The sequence below is a fragment of the Triticum dicoccoides genome, chromosome 4A (genome assembly GCF_002162155.2).
Source record: "Triticum dicoccoides isolate Atlit2015 ecotype Zavitan chromosome 4A, WEW_v2.0, whole genome shotgun sequence".
Classification (NCBI taxonomy): domain Eukaryota; kingdom Viridiplantae; phylum Streptophyta; class Magnoliopsida; order Poales; family Poaceae; genus Triticum; species Triticum dicoccoides.
In genome coordinates this window covers 666,540,104-666,558,449 of record NC_041386.1, presented here as the reverse complement: position 1 = coordinate 666,558,449, position 18,346 = coordinate 666,540,104, and the positions used below count along the sequence as shown (strand labels likewise).

The window sequence follows — 18,346 nt, the reverse complement described above, 5'->3', positions numbered from 1 at the left end:
GTGTGGGTCATGGGGGAGGAGTGGTGTGCTGCGGAGAGGGGGGAGAGAGGGAGGAGTGGTGTGCGGGGGAGAGGGTGGTATTCGGCCATTGACAGGTGGGCCCGCTAGGAATTAGGCCCACATGTCAGTGCCCTCAACGGCATGTGGTGTACGTGAGAGGAGCAGCTTCCGGGTGGGTGGGGGTGGGGGAGAGGGTGAGGGGTGTGGGCCGTTGGATCTTGTAGTATCCGACGGCTCTAATGCTTGATCCGCGTGACATGCCCATAGACTAATCAGAACAAAGTGCAGGCTTATGACCATCTAAAATAGTCGTAATTGATTAACAATAGGCACTACCAACGCAGCACCACGGCACCCAGCGAAACTCCATTGCCGCGTGAGCTCCAACGCAGCACCACGATGCCTAATGGTAAGTTTCCTTCTCTTTTTATGACCAAAAATCAATTTTTCATTTTTCGAGTGCCCCAAATGAGGTTTTTTGTGAAGTCCCTACCAAATAATTGTTGCAAAATTGGACCAAATCATTTTTCTAAAATACTAGGCCATATTTAATGCACAATTGACCAAATGGTTGGGTGTAAAAAGTTTTGGTCCACCTCTCGTGAAGAAGACAAATTTCCGGCGATTCAGCTGGAAGCGGGTCAAATTTGAATTGTAGCTGCCTTGTAGTTTGCTCTTTATTTTTTCCGAAAATCATTTCTAGGTACATAAGTATCTATATAATAAGAGAAACACCAAAAAAATTCCAAGATTCAACCACTAGCTAGGAACGGTCATTCCCGCCGTTTTGACCGCATTTTGAAACGGGCATAAAAAATACAAAAAAAATTCAAAAAATTGGGAAACCTTTGCATTGTGTCATTATATGTGGCCAAGTTCCCAGGAAAAATAACAAACTTGTAAAACGGCAATTATTTTAAAAAAGTATTCTCAGAAACGAGCTATCACGTGTGGAGATCAATGGATTTCAAGCCAAATGATCAATCTTATGGCCACATTCATGGCATAGTTTGTTCAAATGATTTCATATTGTGCACAAGGGTGCATATTGGAATGGCAAACAATGTTGCCCAAGGAAGTTTTCATTTTTTTTGGACGAAAAAACCATTTTCCATTTTTTGAGTGCCCAAAAGGAGGTTGTTTTGTGAAAGACCTACCAAATAATTGTTGCAAAATTGGACCAAATGATTTTTCTAAAATACTAGGGCATATTTAATGCACAATTTACAAAATGGTTGGGTGTAAAATGTTTTGATCCACCTCTCGTGAAAAAGACAAATTTCCGGCGATTCAGTTGGAAGCGGGTCAAATTTGAACTGTAGTTGCCTTGTAGTTTGCTCTTTATTTTTTCCAAAAATCATTTCTAGGTACATAAGTATCTATTTAATCAGAGAAACACCAAAAAAATTCCAAGATTCAACCACTAGCTAGGAACGGTCATTCCCGCCGTTTTGACCGCATTTTGAAATGGGCATAAAAAATTCAAAACAAATTCAAAAAATTGGGAAACCTTCGCATTGTGTCATTATATGTGGCCAAGTTCCCAGGAAAAATAACAAACTTGTAATACGGCAATTATTTTAAAAAAGTGTTCTCAGAAACGAGCTATCACGTGTGGAGATCAATGGATTTCAAGCCAAATGATCAATCTTATGGCCACATTCATGGCATAGTTTGTTCAAATGATATCATATTGTGCACAAGGGTGCATATTGGAATGGCAAACAATGTTACCCAAGGAAGTTTTCATTTTCTTTGGACGAAAAATTCATTTTCCATTTTTCGAGTGCCCGAAATGAGGATTTTTTTTGTGAAGGACCTATCATATATTTGTTGCAAAATTGGACCAAATCAATTTTATAAAATAATAGGACATATTTAATGCACAATTGACCAAATGGTTAGGTGTAAAAAGTTTTGATCCACCTCTCGTGAAAAAGACAAATTCCCGCTAATTCAGTTGGAAGCGGGTCAAATTTGAACTGCAGTTGCCTCGTAGTTTGCTCTTTATTTTTTCCAAAAATCATTTCTAGGTACATAAGTATCTATTTAATCATAGAAACGCCAAAAAAATTCCAAGATTCAACCACTAGCTAGGAACGGTCATGCTCGCCGTTTTGACCGCATTTTGAAACGGGCATAAAAAATTCAAGAAAAATTCAAAAAAATGGAAAACATTCGCATTGTGTCATTATATGTGGCCATGTTTCCAGGAAAAATAATAAACTTGTAATATGAAAATTATTTTAAAAAAGTGTTCTCAGAAACGAGTTATCATGCGTGAAGATTCATGGCATTCAAGCCAAATGATCAATCTTATGGCCACATTCATGGCATAGTTTGTTCAAATGGCCTCATATCGTGCACAAGGGTGCATTTTGGCATTCCAAACAATGTTGTCTAAGGGAGTTTTCATTTTCTTTTCATACATTTTCCATTTTCCGAGTGCCCGAAATGAGGTTTTTTGTGAAGGGCCTACCATATATTTGTTGCAAAATTGGACCAAATCAATTTTCTAAAATAATAGGACATATTTAATGCACAATTGACAAAATGGTTTGGTGTCAAAAGTTTTGATCCACCTCTGGTAAAAAAGACAAATTCCCGTCGATTCAGTTGGAAGCGGGTCAAATTTGAACTGCAGTTGCCTCATAGTTTGCTCTTTTTTTCCAAAACACATTTCTAGGTAAATAAGTATCTATTTAATCAGAAATACATGGTTTGATGGCGAGACATCGAGGTTTGGACGGTGGCCGAGGGCCCCAACTCTAGAGCGCATACGCTCGCATGCCGCCGCGTGATCACCGCGTGGCCGTGGCGTTGCCATGCGTTCTGGGCGGCCTAGGCATGTCTAGTGGGTTGGGTACTCCCCAGGTAGGTGCTAGGAAGAAAATTATAACATAAGATTCTCATGAGGAGACCGAACTATGCTCAAACATGAATTAGCAGCCAAGTGTTTGATTAGCGGTACGGGAAATCCATATGGCCAATGGGCGTGAGTTTTGGTTGAGGATGATCATATACTAAGAAGAATGTCTTCACAAATTTTTAGGGAAATCAAGAATATATAAATAACACTTCCTTCACAAAGTGCTGCTCTGAACAGAATAGGAAAATGAATATTGTTGAGTTATTTTTGAACAAGGCAAGGAAGGTTTTTGACATATTTGATGAAGATATGATCCAAACAATTTATGAGAATTTTTGGGGAATTTTTGGAATAACAGAAATATAGGTTGCTTCACAACCTAGGGCAAAAATTGACATATGGACATGACACATAGGCAAAACTGATGAGATGGCGCCTAGTCATCACAACCCACCACAATCTACAAGGCTATGACCATCTATATTGGTCGATAACAACTAGAAATAAGGCAGCGGACCAGCCCTGTTTGCTTTGTGACCATTTCATGTAAGGAAATTATGACCTTTCTAACCCAAATGGTCGCAATGGTTTAGGGTTTTGAGCCCCCTGAACAGATTTTGACCAATTGGTCTCAAATGGTCATAGATCTATGACCAATTCTTCCAGGATCACTGACAGAAGGTCACTAGTTGACATATTTCTTGTAGTGCCAGTTTGGCGAAAAATAATTCTCGCCTGGAGGTTGGCCATCTACATCGACAACTCAAGACCGAGGTGGTATGCGGCACTTCGGAACCAGCCCGGCCTGGAAACCGGCTGGCTATAGTTTTCCGGCGTATAGCTCCACTAAACTCCTTCAAAATTTTCAAGACCGAGGTGGTATATGATAGCTCGGATGCGGTCCGGCACTGGTGCTCGGCTGCACAAAGACACTGCCGCGCAGGAAAAACTTTAACCCGAGGTGTGGCGTGAAAATTGCTAAACGTCTGATAAAGGTTAAGGGAACCTAGCTAGAAGGGACTCCTAGAATGCCCGACGTGTGAACTCTTCAGATACACCTCAGAGATCCTCGAGATCAGAGATGGGAACACTTGTTGAACCAGCTTCCAAGACCGACGACCGAAAACAAAGAACACTTAGGAAGAACCGAAGAGCGTGCCTGACTTGAAGACCGATTCGGGGGCTACCAATGGTGTCCTGGATTAGGGTTCACTCATCAGGTTGTATCTCAGCCAGGTGGGCCGGGCCGGCGAGCCCGTTGGCGGTTCATCAAGGGGCCATACTAAGAAGGCCTATTGCGATATACAAGGACAATCAATAAGCTTAGCGTTCAAGACAAGGACTCCTATGTCGTGGAGGACTCCTCTCCACCGACGTAGCTGGCTAGAACTCCTGTTATCCTAGGTCTCTGGTAAATTATATAAACCAGGGCTAGGTTAGTCGATAGATCATACTCTACACAAAACAATCTCGTATTAGATACCTGTATTTTGTATTATACCCCAATACAATAAACACAAGCAGGACGTAGGGTGTTATCTCCTTGGAGAGCTCGAACCTAGGTAAAATTCGGTGTTCTTATTACCATCGCTTCAAGACACTTAGCTTGATCCCTACCTCGAGATCTACCGGATTTTGCTCCCTCGGGTAGCAACACCCGAAAATAGGTACTACTAGTAATTGGCTTGGATTTCCTCATTACCTTCTAACCTTTACGGAATTGAGCCGGGTGCTAATGCATCAAATGTATCCATTATTTTGTAGCACAACTTTAACAAACTCACCGTACATAATATATTTTTTTCATGCCAATTGTTTTTTGTAATTTGGGTTAATAGAGATGTTTTTTTTGTCTTTTGAAACTTGAATGTGCAGGGACGAAGTGTGGTTTGAGAAGGTTGGGGGAGGTATTTCATGGCGTGAAGATACGTTGACTTGTGCCCGGGGAGTCAAAACAAGCGAGGTTGCTCGGTGCCTTACCTTTACTATGTTCCCCTAAAAAATATTACTTTGTGATCATGTCACACTTGCAGTGAAATTTCCCCAAAAATTGCAACAAATTCTAGAACACTGCCGTCCATCTTTGGCTGCAAAATAAGTGTACTAGCTAGTATTGCGTTTATTCACGTCACATGGGTTGCGTTAGCAAGAGTCCTTGGGATGAAAAACACAACCATGTGGATGGACATTTTAAGCTAAAGTCCTAGCCATGAGTCTTTGCCCTTCTTTGAACAAAAGCGGGTGAAAGTGATGGGGCGTTACATGTTGAACTTTCCAAGTAACCATTTTAAGGTAAAGGTACAACCAATGATTTCGCACCCATTTTCACAAATTTGGGGCCTCTTTTTTTTGCGAGAAAACTTTCAATCTATTCATCTTCCATCACGGCAGTACAACGAACACTAGAAATAATAAAAATTACATCCAGATCCGTAGACCACCTAGCGACGACTACAATCACTGAAACGAGCCGAAGGCGCGCCGCCGTCATCACCCCTCCCTCGCCGGAGTCGGGCACAACTTGTTGTAGTAGACAGTCGAGAAGTCGTCATGCTAAGGCCCCGTAGGACCAGCGCACCAGAACAGCAACCGCCGCTGATGAAGAATAACGTAGATCGAAAGGATCCAACCTGAAGACACACGAACATAGACGAACCACAACCAGATCCGAGCAAATCCACCGAGGATAGATCCGCCGGAGACACACCTCCACACGCCCACCAACGATGCTAGACGCACCACCGGAATGGGGACTAGGCGGGGAGACCTTTATTCCATCTTCAGGGAGCCGCCACCGTCTTGTCTTCCTGAGTAGGACACAAACCCTAACAAATTTTGAAGGAACGACTAACAACGGAGCCCTCCCGCCGGCCCTTGCCAGGATCCACCACGCCCCCATGGCCCTAGGGCCACCGGAGACGAGGTGGACCTGCGGCGGAGCCGGCGAGAGGCACGAACCCTAGCTTTTCTTGGAGGAGGAGGCGGCGGCTAGAAAGAGGCCTCTTTAATACGTAGGAAAGTGGAGGAAGAATGCATGAATAGAAAATTTACAATGATTATGCTATTCATATATTTGATTCAAAAGAAAGGACCATAGTGAGAAAGCGGAAATTTTCCTTTGGTTTAAAGAAAAACAAAGGAATTTTACGATCCACTCTAACCTCTCGTTGACATTCGTAAAATGTTGTAACTAACATAGTATTAACTTAATATTAAATTTGCATATATTTTAACCTTAATTTGACTATGCCTTTTAGGATTCCTGTGTTTTAATATTCTTTCAAATCAAACACGCAATTATGCAAATTCAAGTGTTTTCATCATCCTCTGTTTTGCACGTTCGACCGGTCCCTCATAACGCCTGACCAACACACGCACGTTCCTTCCTGCCAATACCCGTGCATGTTTTAATCAGACTGTCATTTGGCTGGATATAAGTGATAATAACATTATCCAATTGATGTGGTTGGTCGGTAAAAGGTTTCCAATTAAAAGGCAGGCTCTCGTGAATTGGCTCATCCAAGCAAATAATGTGGTTCACAGCTCTAGTTTTTTTAGACTAAAAGGGGGCCTTATCAGAATGAAACCAGAGTAACAAGGTCTTGTAATATGGGGGAGATCACGAACCAGACGTGTTCTCCAAAAACAAAAAGGGGGAATACAAGTCTCTCCCAGGTACATGCGGCCTCCGTTGGACGTACCGACACTAGCAGCAGTGTTCAGATCGACGGCCTCTACTGGTCTTTACGACAAGTGTGGTGGCACTCGACGACCGCAACAAGGAGGTTAAGGGTCATGGGGCTAGTCACAGCGGCGCAAGGGGCGGTCAGATGCGGCGATGTGGACGCCCACTGATGGTGCAAAAGGAATTTTCCAACTATCGTCGGGCCGGATCTGGGTCCGTGCAGGCATGTGTCCTAGAAGGAAGATTTTAGTCAACGCAGGGTCACACACCGACGACTCCCTCTCATTATCTAGCACCATGGAAGTGGCATGGTGGATGATGCAGGTCGACGCGCAGTGGTGCAGAGTGGCAGCGGCCGCATCCCCGCCACGACATGGACGACTTCCCGATGGTCATGGCGATGTTCGAAGGTGGGAAGAAGTCCCATCAATACGCTAGCGCTTTTTTAGTATGACGTTTAGTACTAACTGGTGCGACAATCGGAAGATCCAACATCAAGATGGTGACGGGAGCACCGCTTCATGTCTGGGGTGAAAACCTTGTCCTGCCCTTTACTGGTCAGGCTCAACAGTGATGTACTTCTTGCTGTTGAGGGTGTTATCTCCTTGCTCAAGGCGTAGGTGTTACCTTGTTGAAGGTGTTGTCTCCTTGTTGTTGTATACTGACCTTCATTGGTTGGTCTCGGCAATCATGGTAAAAATCTTTGTCCAGAACATCTCTGACTAGACGTGGCAACGGCGGCACGAGGGTGTTTATTCTTTCTTGGAGGCATTGTTGTGGAAGAAGTCAATTTAGTTGTAGATGTTAATTTCATATCATGTAATGGTTCGATCATGATTATTTATGCTTTGTATTGTACTTGTTGATGTCTTTGGACTTGTTGCCTTACATCAACTATAATAAAAAAAAAGGTTATGTGCATCACAATGATGTAGAGATGCGACAAGCAAGAAAATGAAGAAGGTCAAATCAACACAGGGGGCAAATGGATTTTAACTTGAAAAACCCCTCCTGTGAGAAGGAGGGAAAGGGCAACAATGGCAACCCAACACTGCAACTTGCTGAGAAGCTCCAACACTGACGTCGATAAAAGCAGACCTCCACCACTAAACATGCCCGCAGTCTGGAGTGAGAAATGACTAATTCGAAAATGCATGTAAGGTCCCAAGGAGGGAAAGGAACCACTTGGGCGCCATCTTCGCGAGCATCAACCTCCTTCCCCAACTTCCACCCCCGTGGACAAACTCTAGCTTTCACCAAGAACTACACCGACCCACCCACCAAACCTTGAGGAAGGGTTTGTGATAGCACTATGGGTATCCCAATCTTTTGATGAGAAACACAATCGATTTAGGTTTAGATGAATCTGACGCTCTGACTACAACGTGTAATAATGCACTTTGTAACCTTGAACCGTATTCTTTCAAATTTGGAAAATAGAACATATATTAATTCGCCGTTGGGAGCAGTAGCATGCCTGACAACTAAGAGTTTCTTTTTGATCATGTCATGTAGACCCATATCTGCGCCCGTCTTTCTACTTGGTACCGAAGCCTGAAAAAATGTTATGTTTTGTAACAACATTTCTGCACTCTTGCAGTCAATTCCCTAGCTACCACACCGGCCAAAAGTTGAAACGAATTCTAGAACACTGCCGCCCAGTTTAATTTCGCTGCAAGTCAGTGGGCATGACTAAGCTAGCCTTGCGTGTGCTTCTTTACATCACATGGGTTAGGTTCCTTGGGATAGCAAATAGAAGCATAAATAGACGGGCATACTCATTTTAAGCTAAAGGCCCAGCTACGAGTGTGTGCCCTTGTTCGAGTAAAAGCTATCCATCCGTCGACTATAATGCATTGCTGTGAAGCTTGGCTGTAACCATTTTAAGCCAAAGGCACAGCCATGAGCCTGCACTAGCCGTTTGCACCGCATCAATGGCGCGCAGCTACTGCTAGAGTAGTGCTAGAAATGAACAGGGGATGGTGCCATGCCGGTTCATATTTGTGGAGGAGGAAGCTTCGTGGAAGTTGCGAGTCCAAGCTCACATCGCATCATGTCATCTATCCATGGAGGTAATAAAAAGAAGTTTAGTTTCTGTGGAACGTAGTAGCTCCATCGAGCTTAGTGTGAGCTAATCGGGGGCCGGGCAGCTTCCCGGAAGTTGCTAGCTTGGCAATGTATATAAGCGCCGCCACCGCCCGGCCGGCCACTCACTCACACCGTAGCTAGCATCCAGGAGAGGTCGAGGAACGAGGTCCCTCTCCGCGAGTGTGTCTCCAAGCAGAGGCCGCCGGCCGGCTCTGCTCCGGCCATCTGCAACTAGGATCTTGGACGGACACCGGCATACTAGTCCGACATCCGTCGCGGGGAGCCAGCCGCCGGCACGGCGGTGCACCGGGGCCGGGGGGCCTGCGCGCGCGGTTGCACACAGCACACAGGTACGTTAAGCATCCGGCCTCTGTCCAGAGTTAATTAGCACTGTACGTAGTAGCTAGTATACTTAGTATGGATATATGTAGCTGCAGATCAGAGAGGAACTTCTTCATTTACCTTGTACTCTTACTGTAGTTTATCTGATTGCTAGCTATCTGTACTGGCTTTTATGTGGTGTCGCTTAATTAGCTTGGGCAGTTAATTTGTTGCACGCATACATTAATTTGTGCAGTGGCGGAGCGTGACGAGCAACTAATTAAATATACACATGAGCTATATATCTGGATTTATCATGCATGCATGCATGTAAAGTACTCCCCCCATTCCTAAATATAAGTCCTTTTAGAGATTTTACTATTGACTACATAGGGAGCAAAATGAGTGAATCTACACTCTAAACTATGTTTATATACATCCGTATGTAGTTTGTAGTGTAATCTCTAAAAAGACTTACATTTAGGAACGGAGGGAGCATATATTACTTGATGGAACAAGTTCTTTTTTTCATCAATCCATTTACAGTATGTAGCATTAAATAAACACATTAACTCTAGCCATTATTTCACTTTCCTATATTGGACAAGTGAAGTACGGTAGCTGCTCACCGACACAATGGAACATGTTGACATTTGGGCGCCCATCTTGGCCGATCCTCTTCCAAGCCAACAGGTATTAACTTTGTTGATCAGCTCACATATCTATGTTAGAGACGATGAATAGTTGGATGCTTGGTTTCATTTCAATATTTCAATATAAAAGTGGAGCCGGCCTATATGTCTAAACTATAAAATCGTAAGTTATCTGAAAGAAGAGTACGTATAAGCACAACCAAAATGGTCAATAAAAAGTATTGAAGCATACTCCATGGTTCATTCAAGCTTCATTTTAACCTGATGTAATATATGTCAACAAGCATAGTTCATATACGATTCCCACTCTTTAGATCTTATCAAATCTGACTTGGATATAGAGTTTGCAATAGGCTCGTCGAAATCCCGACACAATAACAACATATATTTCGTTGTTCTTGATGACAGGCGGAGATTCAAGTTCACTCAACACATGTGGATTATGGCACCATGGACTTTCAAGCACTCTTGGAAGGACCCCATGATTTGGACGGATGGCTGGAAGGTACGATGTTTAATGGTTGCGGTCTATTCCAAACTTCGTTACACAAGCAAGCAATTTATGCATGATTCGACTTTGAAACCAAATAATGTATGATTCCTTGCAGGTGCATTCATTCCTACTTATACAAAGGAGGCGAGTTTAACTCATGAGGCAAGATTTTCACACATGCAGAAGTACAAACTTGCAAAACAAATGAACGTGGCAAATGGCGTTGAAAATCCGTTTCACCATTGCAGAATGAATGTAAATTTTATTCACCAACTAGTGATCATGGCATGAAAATATAAACACCTATGCCTGAGAAAGTGGAGGCCCCTGCCAACACGACTCTCAACGGCGGAGGAGGAGAAGAGGAGGAGATGAGAGAGGGAGGAGGGGCCGTGTACCCGCCGCCTTGTCACTGGAGAAGTAGAAGGCTTGCGGCCACCACCACACCATCGGAGGAGGGGAAGTGCGATCTACTAGGTATGAATTATGAAGGCTCCATTTGTTGCAATGTACCATTTGTCATTGTCTCAAGTAGTTAAACACATATGCTATGTGCTTCAGATTACATACCAAAAAGTGGTTGGATGCATGGAGGTCGTGTGAGAAGTGCACGTGAGAGAGGATCATGGTCGATAAACATAGAACCATGCTCCCGGGACCTGCGTTCTGCAAGTGAAGGCCAAAAACATGGGAGCAGAAGAAACAATGACCATTGGACATCTGAAGAGGTGAAAGAACTAGTGGATGGCGTATCTGTACATGGGGTTGGACAATCGACTAAGTTGAAGAATGAAAGGTTTCCAATATCAGTTCGGACAGCAGTGCATCTAAAGGTATAGCCAATTGGTGATTAATTGCACTAAAGCACAAGCATTACATGCTCTCTCTGCTCAGTGTTTTTTTTTTGTATTTCACACTTTGTCTTTTCATCTTTTATTTATCTATATATATTTTATTGTAAAAGATGTTAATTTTATATTTTGTTTAATCTTTCAGGATAAGTGGAGAAACCTAGTGAAAGCCGTCACGGTCGGGCCCATATCTAAAAATAAGATTTTATATCATAATTTTATCAAAGTCATCATGGAGCACCACTGATTTTTCATCTCTTGCATTTCTTGAATTCCAGGGAAATGTGAAAAGAAGGATCTTGCCTCGTCTAGATAAGGATTGCATCAAAAAGATCAAGAGGCTAGCAGCTGATTACCCTGGAAAATGAAGTTGCACTCGTGAATGCTACACGGAACATCAAACAGTACTTTTGGTGTAGTAGTGACCCCGCAACAAGAGTTCCTGTTATTTTTCTAGTAGAACTGTGAAGCATAGGCTGTCATATTAAGTGTGTCGTGAGTAGAGAGTAGATTGAAGTGGAGCAGCTTCTACTGCCTAACTTCCCCATGAATGGGAATAGCGCTCGCTCCTCCGACCTGTTGGCTTGCCGGTTTTGCTACAGTGCTGTAATTAGCTTGACCTTTCATTTAACACCATGGCACATTTTGCTGGAAGCTTATGGTCTTATGATATGAATGGTGAATGGATATGCACATTTACACACACTGCTTTAAGCAGTCTCACTCACTCCGCTCGAGGAATAATGCAGTTGATAGCTCGAATCGAGCACCTGTGACACCTCAACCTGAAGAAGCTCAGTGCCGCTGCCTCCAAGCAGCAGGTTTATTCACCATTCTGCTTGTACCTTAAGCCATTGTGAGATGCCGGAATGGCTGAGTAGTAGCTAGGATACTTTCTTTCTTGCTGTTGTATGGTGTGGTCTGTTGTGGATCCTGAGAAAATTTTTGGTTGATGACTCTATCCTGTCACTCAGCCGGTCTGATTGTTTGCACTGATGCTCTCTTGGGTTTCCTCCATTCTGCAAAAATTGGAGCCAGGATACATCCCTCTTGATCTTCTCTAGAAAGCAATTCAGTCTGTACCCTTGAAGATTTTAATAGACGTTCAGGTCGTTATCAAGCTTAACTAGAAATGGATACCATAAAAGGTTTATAGTTCAGCACAATGGTGCAGAAACAACACAATTGTTCAGGTGTAAAACTTCTGCTCAATGCCTGAACCTGAGGAAATGCTACTATTGTTCATCAGAGTCAGAGACTGCATTTTGGTTCAATTGCCTAATGTGTGTTTGAGTTACATTCTCACCACCTGATTTAATCGTAAAAGCTATACATATACCCGTAAAAAAACACAGCTATATATACACCGTGGCTGGCTATACAAAGAAAGTCTGGATGTGATACTCAGCTGACCAGGCCACAGGATCTGCACAGGTCTTCCAGCTCTCCTTCCGTGAAGAAGTTGTAGCTGCTGTTCACTGGCCCGACAATCTGGAGCACATAGCAGCGAAGGTGCATCAGGCTAGGTAACCTCTGCCACGCAGAAAATAAGTAAGTAGCGCTAGACGATCGATGACTTCTTTTACCTGTTTCAGTGGCTTTAGTGCATCGATAGAGAACAGGCCGCTGTTCGTGGGGGTGGATAAGAAAGTTGTCGCTACAAATACACCACCGGGCTTCAGCACACGGCTGATTTCAGCTATCTGGTTTTCAAACAGCAGTGGGAAATATCATGGTGATAAATAAGTTCATATTACAAAAAGATAGGTACACAGGTCAGATGCCCTGTTCCTCCACAAAGCTGTTGAAAGCAAACTAACTAAGCACAAAACTGTTGTGGTTGAGTTTATAGACGCAGTCAGCAATCAATAGTTAACAGAAATAGAGAACATTATTTCTCATGTAATGCCCAAAGTGGTTTAAGCTTTCTGGATTGGCTAATTGTTCAGTGGACTCTGGCGAATAAAATAGTAATTCCGAAGACACCAGTTTTAATAGTACAATATTGAATCAAAAAAGTGCAAAGAAGACAGGGACTATACCGCATTTGAAGGGGATGGCCAACAGTGGATAGCGGCTCCAGCATGAATGGCATCAATTGAACTTGAAGCAAAAGGGAGCTTCGAAATATCAGCCCTTACAAGTGCAAGGTTCCTGCAGGACCAAAAGAAGAAAACAGTAAGTAATTGCTGTACTGTACTTAGAACAAAAGGAACATTCTGAGGTAGTAACAGATTGAAGTAAGGGAGCAGATTGTCACATATCGTTCAATTACGTGCTGAACACGTAGATCATAGTCTTTTATGTTATTAAACTAAATAAAGCACTAGTTTCCACACAAAAAATTGTGATGGCCCAAGTTGTCTACTTGACGGTTTGTTAGAGTTGGATGTTGCAAGACATATTTTCAAGCCTCACAGGAAACGCTCAAAATAAGCACGAAGGAAAGCTCACGTGTTCATAGGGGTTTCTTCTGGTTTGATGTAGTCATAGCATTGCACTAGTAGAAAAAGGGTTTTTTGTCCCGATTCATAAGAGCCTTTAGTCCCTGTTCTGAAACCGGGACTAAAGGAAATTTTATGATTTTTTTTAAAAAATGATTTTTTTATTTTCAAATTTCTGAATTATTTTAACCTCTAATCTCTAATCACCCCTCATCATTCCAAATCATCTAACTTCCCGGACGGTCACCCATCCTCTCACTACCCCAGCCTAAGCACGCTTAACTTTCGGATTTTATTCTCCCTCGTTTCCAAGTCTGCACTTGTTGTTTTCTTGATAATAATAAGATGTCAATCCTATTAAGCCTCAGGAATTTAGTTTGACCATGAAGTCACACATTTCACTGTTTGAGTTTGAAACTATTGTTTTAAAAAACAATAATTATTTAATAACACTAATATTTCTTGAATAAGTAGTTTGACCACAGTTTGACCACAATTTGACTAGATTTGACCAAAATTCAGAAAAAACTGAAATAATTATTTAGTAACACTAATATTTATTGAATAAGTAGTTTGACCATTGTTTGACCAGATTTGACCAAAATTCAAAAAAACTGAAATAATTATTTAGTAACACTAATATTTCTTGAATAAGTAGTTTGACATCTATCGAGTGAGGCGGTGTGTTCTCATTTTAATAAATCGAGAAAAACAGTGATGTAGGCAGGATTCGAACCAGCGACCTACTGGTTTCGAGAACGCCGCGACAACCACCGAGCCACCTACCTCAGGCTTGACTGTTTGCCTTCTTTTGAGTTCATTTACTTACTGTTTTTTTCGAACGATTTTGTTTGGTTTTTTATTTTTTTTCTTCCTTTATTCGTACACTTTTTGATAAATGATAAATGCGTGAATGTTTGTCAATTTTCACTATTTTTTGGTAAAATCGATGAACTATTTCCAATTCTTGAACCTTTTTTGAATTTGATGAACTATTTTTTCAAATTCAACGAACTTTTTTCTAGTTCGATGAATTTTATCAAAATCAATGAACTTTTTTTCAAAACTCGTGAACTTTTTTTCAAAACTTGTGAACTTTCATGAAAATCGATGAACTTTTTTCAAATGTATGAGCTCTTTTTGAAAATCGATGAACTTTTTTAATTTTCTTGAACTATTTTATATTTCATGAACTTTTTTGAAAAATTCATGCACTTTTTTCAAACTTGTGAACTTTTTTAAATTTGTTAACTTTTCTGGAATTAGTGAACTTTTCCAAATTTATGAACTTTTTCTTGAATTAGTGAACTTCTTTCAATTAGATAAATAGTTATGTGCAATAGCATAGTGCTGCATCCTTGTTTTTTTTTTTTGCGAAAAAACTTCCAATCTATTCATCTTCAATCATGGTAGTACAACGAACACTAGAAATAAAAATTACATCCAGATCCGTAGAACACCTAGCGACGACTACAAGCATCGAAGCGAGTCGAAGGCGTGCCGCCGTCATCGCCCCTCCATCACCGGAGCCGGGCACAACTTGTTGTAGTAGACAGTCGGGAAGTCGTCGTGCTAAGGCCCCATAGGACCAGCACCCCAGAACAGCAACCGCCGCCGATGAAAAATAACGTAGATCGGAAGGATTCAAACCGAAGACACACGAACATAGACGAACAACGACGGGGTCCGAGCAAATGCTGCGTCCTTGTTATTACGCATTTGCCTCTGATACTAACCACAAATGGCATGTAGCTCGAGTGGCTGGTGGCACCTGTACGTGAACCGGATATGGTGAGTTTGAAACCTGTAGAGAGCAATATTTCTTGTGTTCTTTTTTTGAGGTTTTTGGGTTCGCTGGTCTGCATATTTCATGGGCCGGCCTAGCATTGGGCGCTGCACGCGCCAGAAGCGCGAACGGGCGCCTGCGGCACTGTATAGGACCTCCCCGGGTTCTGGGGCGGTAGGGCATCCAGCCGTCTCCCCAGGCGCCGATTTCGGCCCATTATCCGGCCTAATTTTGTCAAAAAAGGCCCGATATCTGCGTGAATCGGCCCATATTCGACGTGTTTCGGTGTGAATTTTCCCATACAAATAGAAATCAATTAGTTCATCACATAGTTTGGCGTGGTTCGGCTTGTTTCTGCCTTCATAGTTCATCATAAAAAATCAATATAAATCAAATAGTTCAATACAAATTATATAGTTCAACAAATAACAACTCAAGTTTCATCACACGTCATTCCTGGCATCGCCCCGGCGTTGCCTTTGAGCCTCCATAGGTGCTCCACCAGATCGTGTTGCAGTTCTTGATGCACCTGTGGGTCTTGGATCTCCTGACTCATATTGAGGTAGTCAGTCCAGGTTGCCGGTAGCTGGTGATCAACTTGGGCAAAAGGACCCTGCCTGTAATATGGTTATGTGTCAAACACTGGCTCTTCCTGCTCACTCTTAATGATCATGTTGTGTAAGATGACACAACAAGTCATGGTCTCCCACATTTGATCTTTCGACCAGGTCTGAGCAGGGTACCGGACAACAACAAATCGAGATTGGAGCACACCAAATGCCCGGTCGACATTCTTCCTGCAAGCCTCCTGAACCTTCGCAAAGAAGGCGTTCTTGCCTCCTGGCACAGGGTTTGAGATAGTCTTCACAAATGTCGACCATCTCGGATAGATGCCATCAGCTAGATAGTACCCCTTGTTGTAGTGTCGCCCATTGACCACGAAGTTCACTGGGGGAGAATGACCTTCAACAATGAAAGTGCTAGTTATCGACTAGAGGGGGGGGAGGTGAATAGGCGATTTTTATCAAAGTCTTCAAAACGTGGAAGTTTCGAAGATAAACAATAGAAATGACCTAATTGATATGCAGCGGAAGATAAACTACACAAAGCAAGCCATAGTCAAGTATGCAATAGTGGTAACGTACGAAGACTAACAGCAGCTAGGTAGTAAGGATCAGGATGAAAGATAGTATGAAGCCAATCAACAATAGTAGTCAAGCAATGAAGTCAATCAGATAAGACAGATAAGCAATGACTTCACGAAGACAAACTCAAAGTAAAGGAGGGAAGAGATAGAACCAGTCACTTGTTGAAGACACATGATTTGTTGGACCAGTTCCAGTTGCTGTGACAACTGTACGTCTGGTTAGGGAGGCTGAGATTCAACTCAGAAGACCGTGTCTTCACCTTATTCCCCTTGAGCTAAGGACACCCAGTCCTCGCCCAATCACTCTGGTAAGTCTTCAAGGTAGACTTCCGAACCTTCACAGACTTCGTTCACCCGACAATCCACAATGACTCTTGGATACTCAGAACGCGACGCCTAACCGGCTGGAGGATACACAGTCCTCAAGTGTAATAAGTCTTCAGGTCACACAGACAGAAAGACTTCAGTGATGCCTAACACTCTTTGGCTCTGGGTGTTTGGGCTTTGTCCTCGCAAGGATTTCTCTCTCAAAGGCTTCGAGGTGGGTTGCTCTCAAAACGGCAAAAGCCGTAAACTAACTCTGAGCAGCCACCAATTTATGGTGTAGGGGGTGGGCTATTTATAGCCACAAGGCAACCCGACCTGATATGTCCGAAATGACCCTGGGTCACTAAGGAACTGACACGTGTTCCAACGGTCAGATTTCAAACACACACACAACAACTTTACTTGGGCTACAAGCAAAGCTGACTCATCCAGCTCTGGATAAGATTTGCTCTCATTGTCTTCGCTCGAAGACATAGGATTTGGGTTGAGCATCACTTCAGTCACTCTGACTTAGTTCACTTGGACCCCACTTAACAGTACGGTGGTTCCTATTAATCAACAAAGAAGAAAAGGAAACAACGAAACGACTCAGTCTTCGCGCTCCATAGTCTTCACTCAATGTCTTCTCATGTCATAGACTTCAGTGTGAATATCTTCACACACCACCATTGTCTTCAATGTCTTCGTACATTTTTAGGGGTCATCTCCGGTAGGTAAACCGAATCAATGAGGGACACTACCTTCGTTATCCTGTAATTCTCACAAACGCATTAGTCCCTCAACCAACTTTGTCGTCAATACTCCAAAACCAACTAGGGGTGGCACTAGATGCACTTACAAACAAGCTTGGCAAAGACAGGGGAGCACTTCAGGACGTTGATGTCATTGTGAGTTCCTGGCATCCCAAAGAAAGAGTGCCAAATCCAGAGGTCCTGTGTGGCCACTGCCTAAAGTACCACACTACAACCGCCTTTGTACAACCCCCCAAGCAAATGAACAGTTCTTCCATTTTCCAATGCATGCAGTCGATGCTTCCAAGTATCCCAGGAAATCCTCTTGCTGCATTATGTGCTAGGATCCGAGCAGTGTCTTCCGCATTGGGTGTTCGCAAGTATTGCGGTCCAAACACTTCCACCACTGCCCTGCAGAACTTGTAGAAACACTCAATGGTGGTGGATTCGGCCATGCACCCATAGTCGTCGAGTGAATCACCGGGAGCTCCGTATGCAAGCATCCTCATAGTTGTCGTGCACTTCTGGATTGAGGTGAATCCAAGTGTGCCGGTGCAATCCATCTTGCACTTGAAGTAGCTGTCGAACTCCCGGATGGAATTCACAATCCTGAGGAAAAGCTTTCGGCTCATCCGGTAACGGCGCCGAAATGTTTTCTCGCCGTGCAATGGAGCATCGGCGAAGTAGTCCGAGTAGAGCATGCAGTAGCCTTCCAGATGATGCCGGTTCTTTGCTTTCACCCGCCCAGGCGCCGAGCCAACTCGCGCGCGGCTTCTCAGTGCCCGCGAGCAGGCCGGCGAGGGCGGCGAGCACCATGAGATGCTCCTGCTCCTCGACATCGGCTTCAACTTCCTCCTCCAACAACGCCGCGAGCGCCTCCTCATCTTTCGAGTCCATGGCCGGGCCGGGCAAATCACCGAACACCTTGCGGGTGAGGTGTGGGCGCAAACC

General features: G+C 43.3%; 1 protein-coding gene across 2 annotated transcripts; it reads left to right on the top strand.

Moving 5' to 3' along the window:
• Positions 1-9,491: 9,491 nt before the first annotated feature.
• On the top strand, positions 9,492-11,658 carry LOC119289638. 2 transcript variants are annotated; one of them, XM_037568917.1, is made up of 6 exons: positions 9,492-9,656; positions 10,025-10,121; positions 10,225-10,586; positions 10,671-10,942; positions 11,106-11,138; positions 11,239-11,658. In XM_037568917.1, exons 3-6 carry the CDS (start codon positions 10,415-10,417, stop codon positions 11,326-11,328), a joined length of 567 nt encoding a protein of 188 aa, XP_037424814.1. In that variant the 5' UTR covers positions 9,492-9,656; positions 10,025-10,121; positions 10,225-10,414; the 3' UTR covers positions 11,329-11,658. The 2 variants fall into 2 exon arrangements, with proteins under 2 accessions (XP_037424814.1, XP_037424815.1); XM_037568918.1 differs by lacking the exon at positions 9,492-9,656 and having other exon boundaries at positions 9,670-10,121.
• The last annotated feature ends 6,688 nt before the right edge of the window (positions 11,659-18,346 follow it).

Coding starts and splice junctions, on each gene's coding strand:
- LOC119289638 (XM_037568917.1), top strand. CDS start 10,415: ATGCCTGAGAAAGTGGAGGCCCCTGCCAACACGACTCTCAACGGCGGA. Junction 10,587..10,670: donor GGGGAAGTGCGATCTACTAG/GTATGAATTATG, acceptor TATGTGCTTCAG/ATTACATACCAAAAAGTGGT. Junction 11,139..11,238: donor ACCTAGTGAAAGCCGTCACG/GTCGGGCCCATA, acceptor CTTGAATTCCAG/GGAAATGTGAAAAGAAGGAT.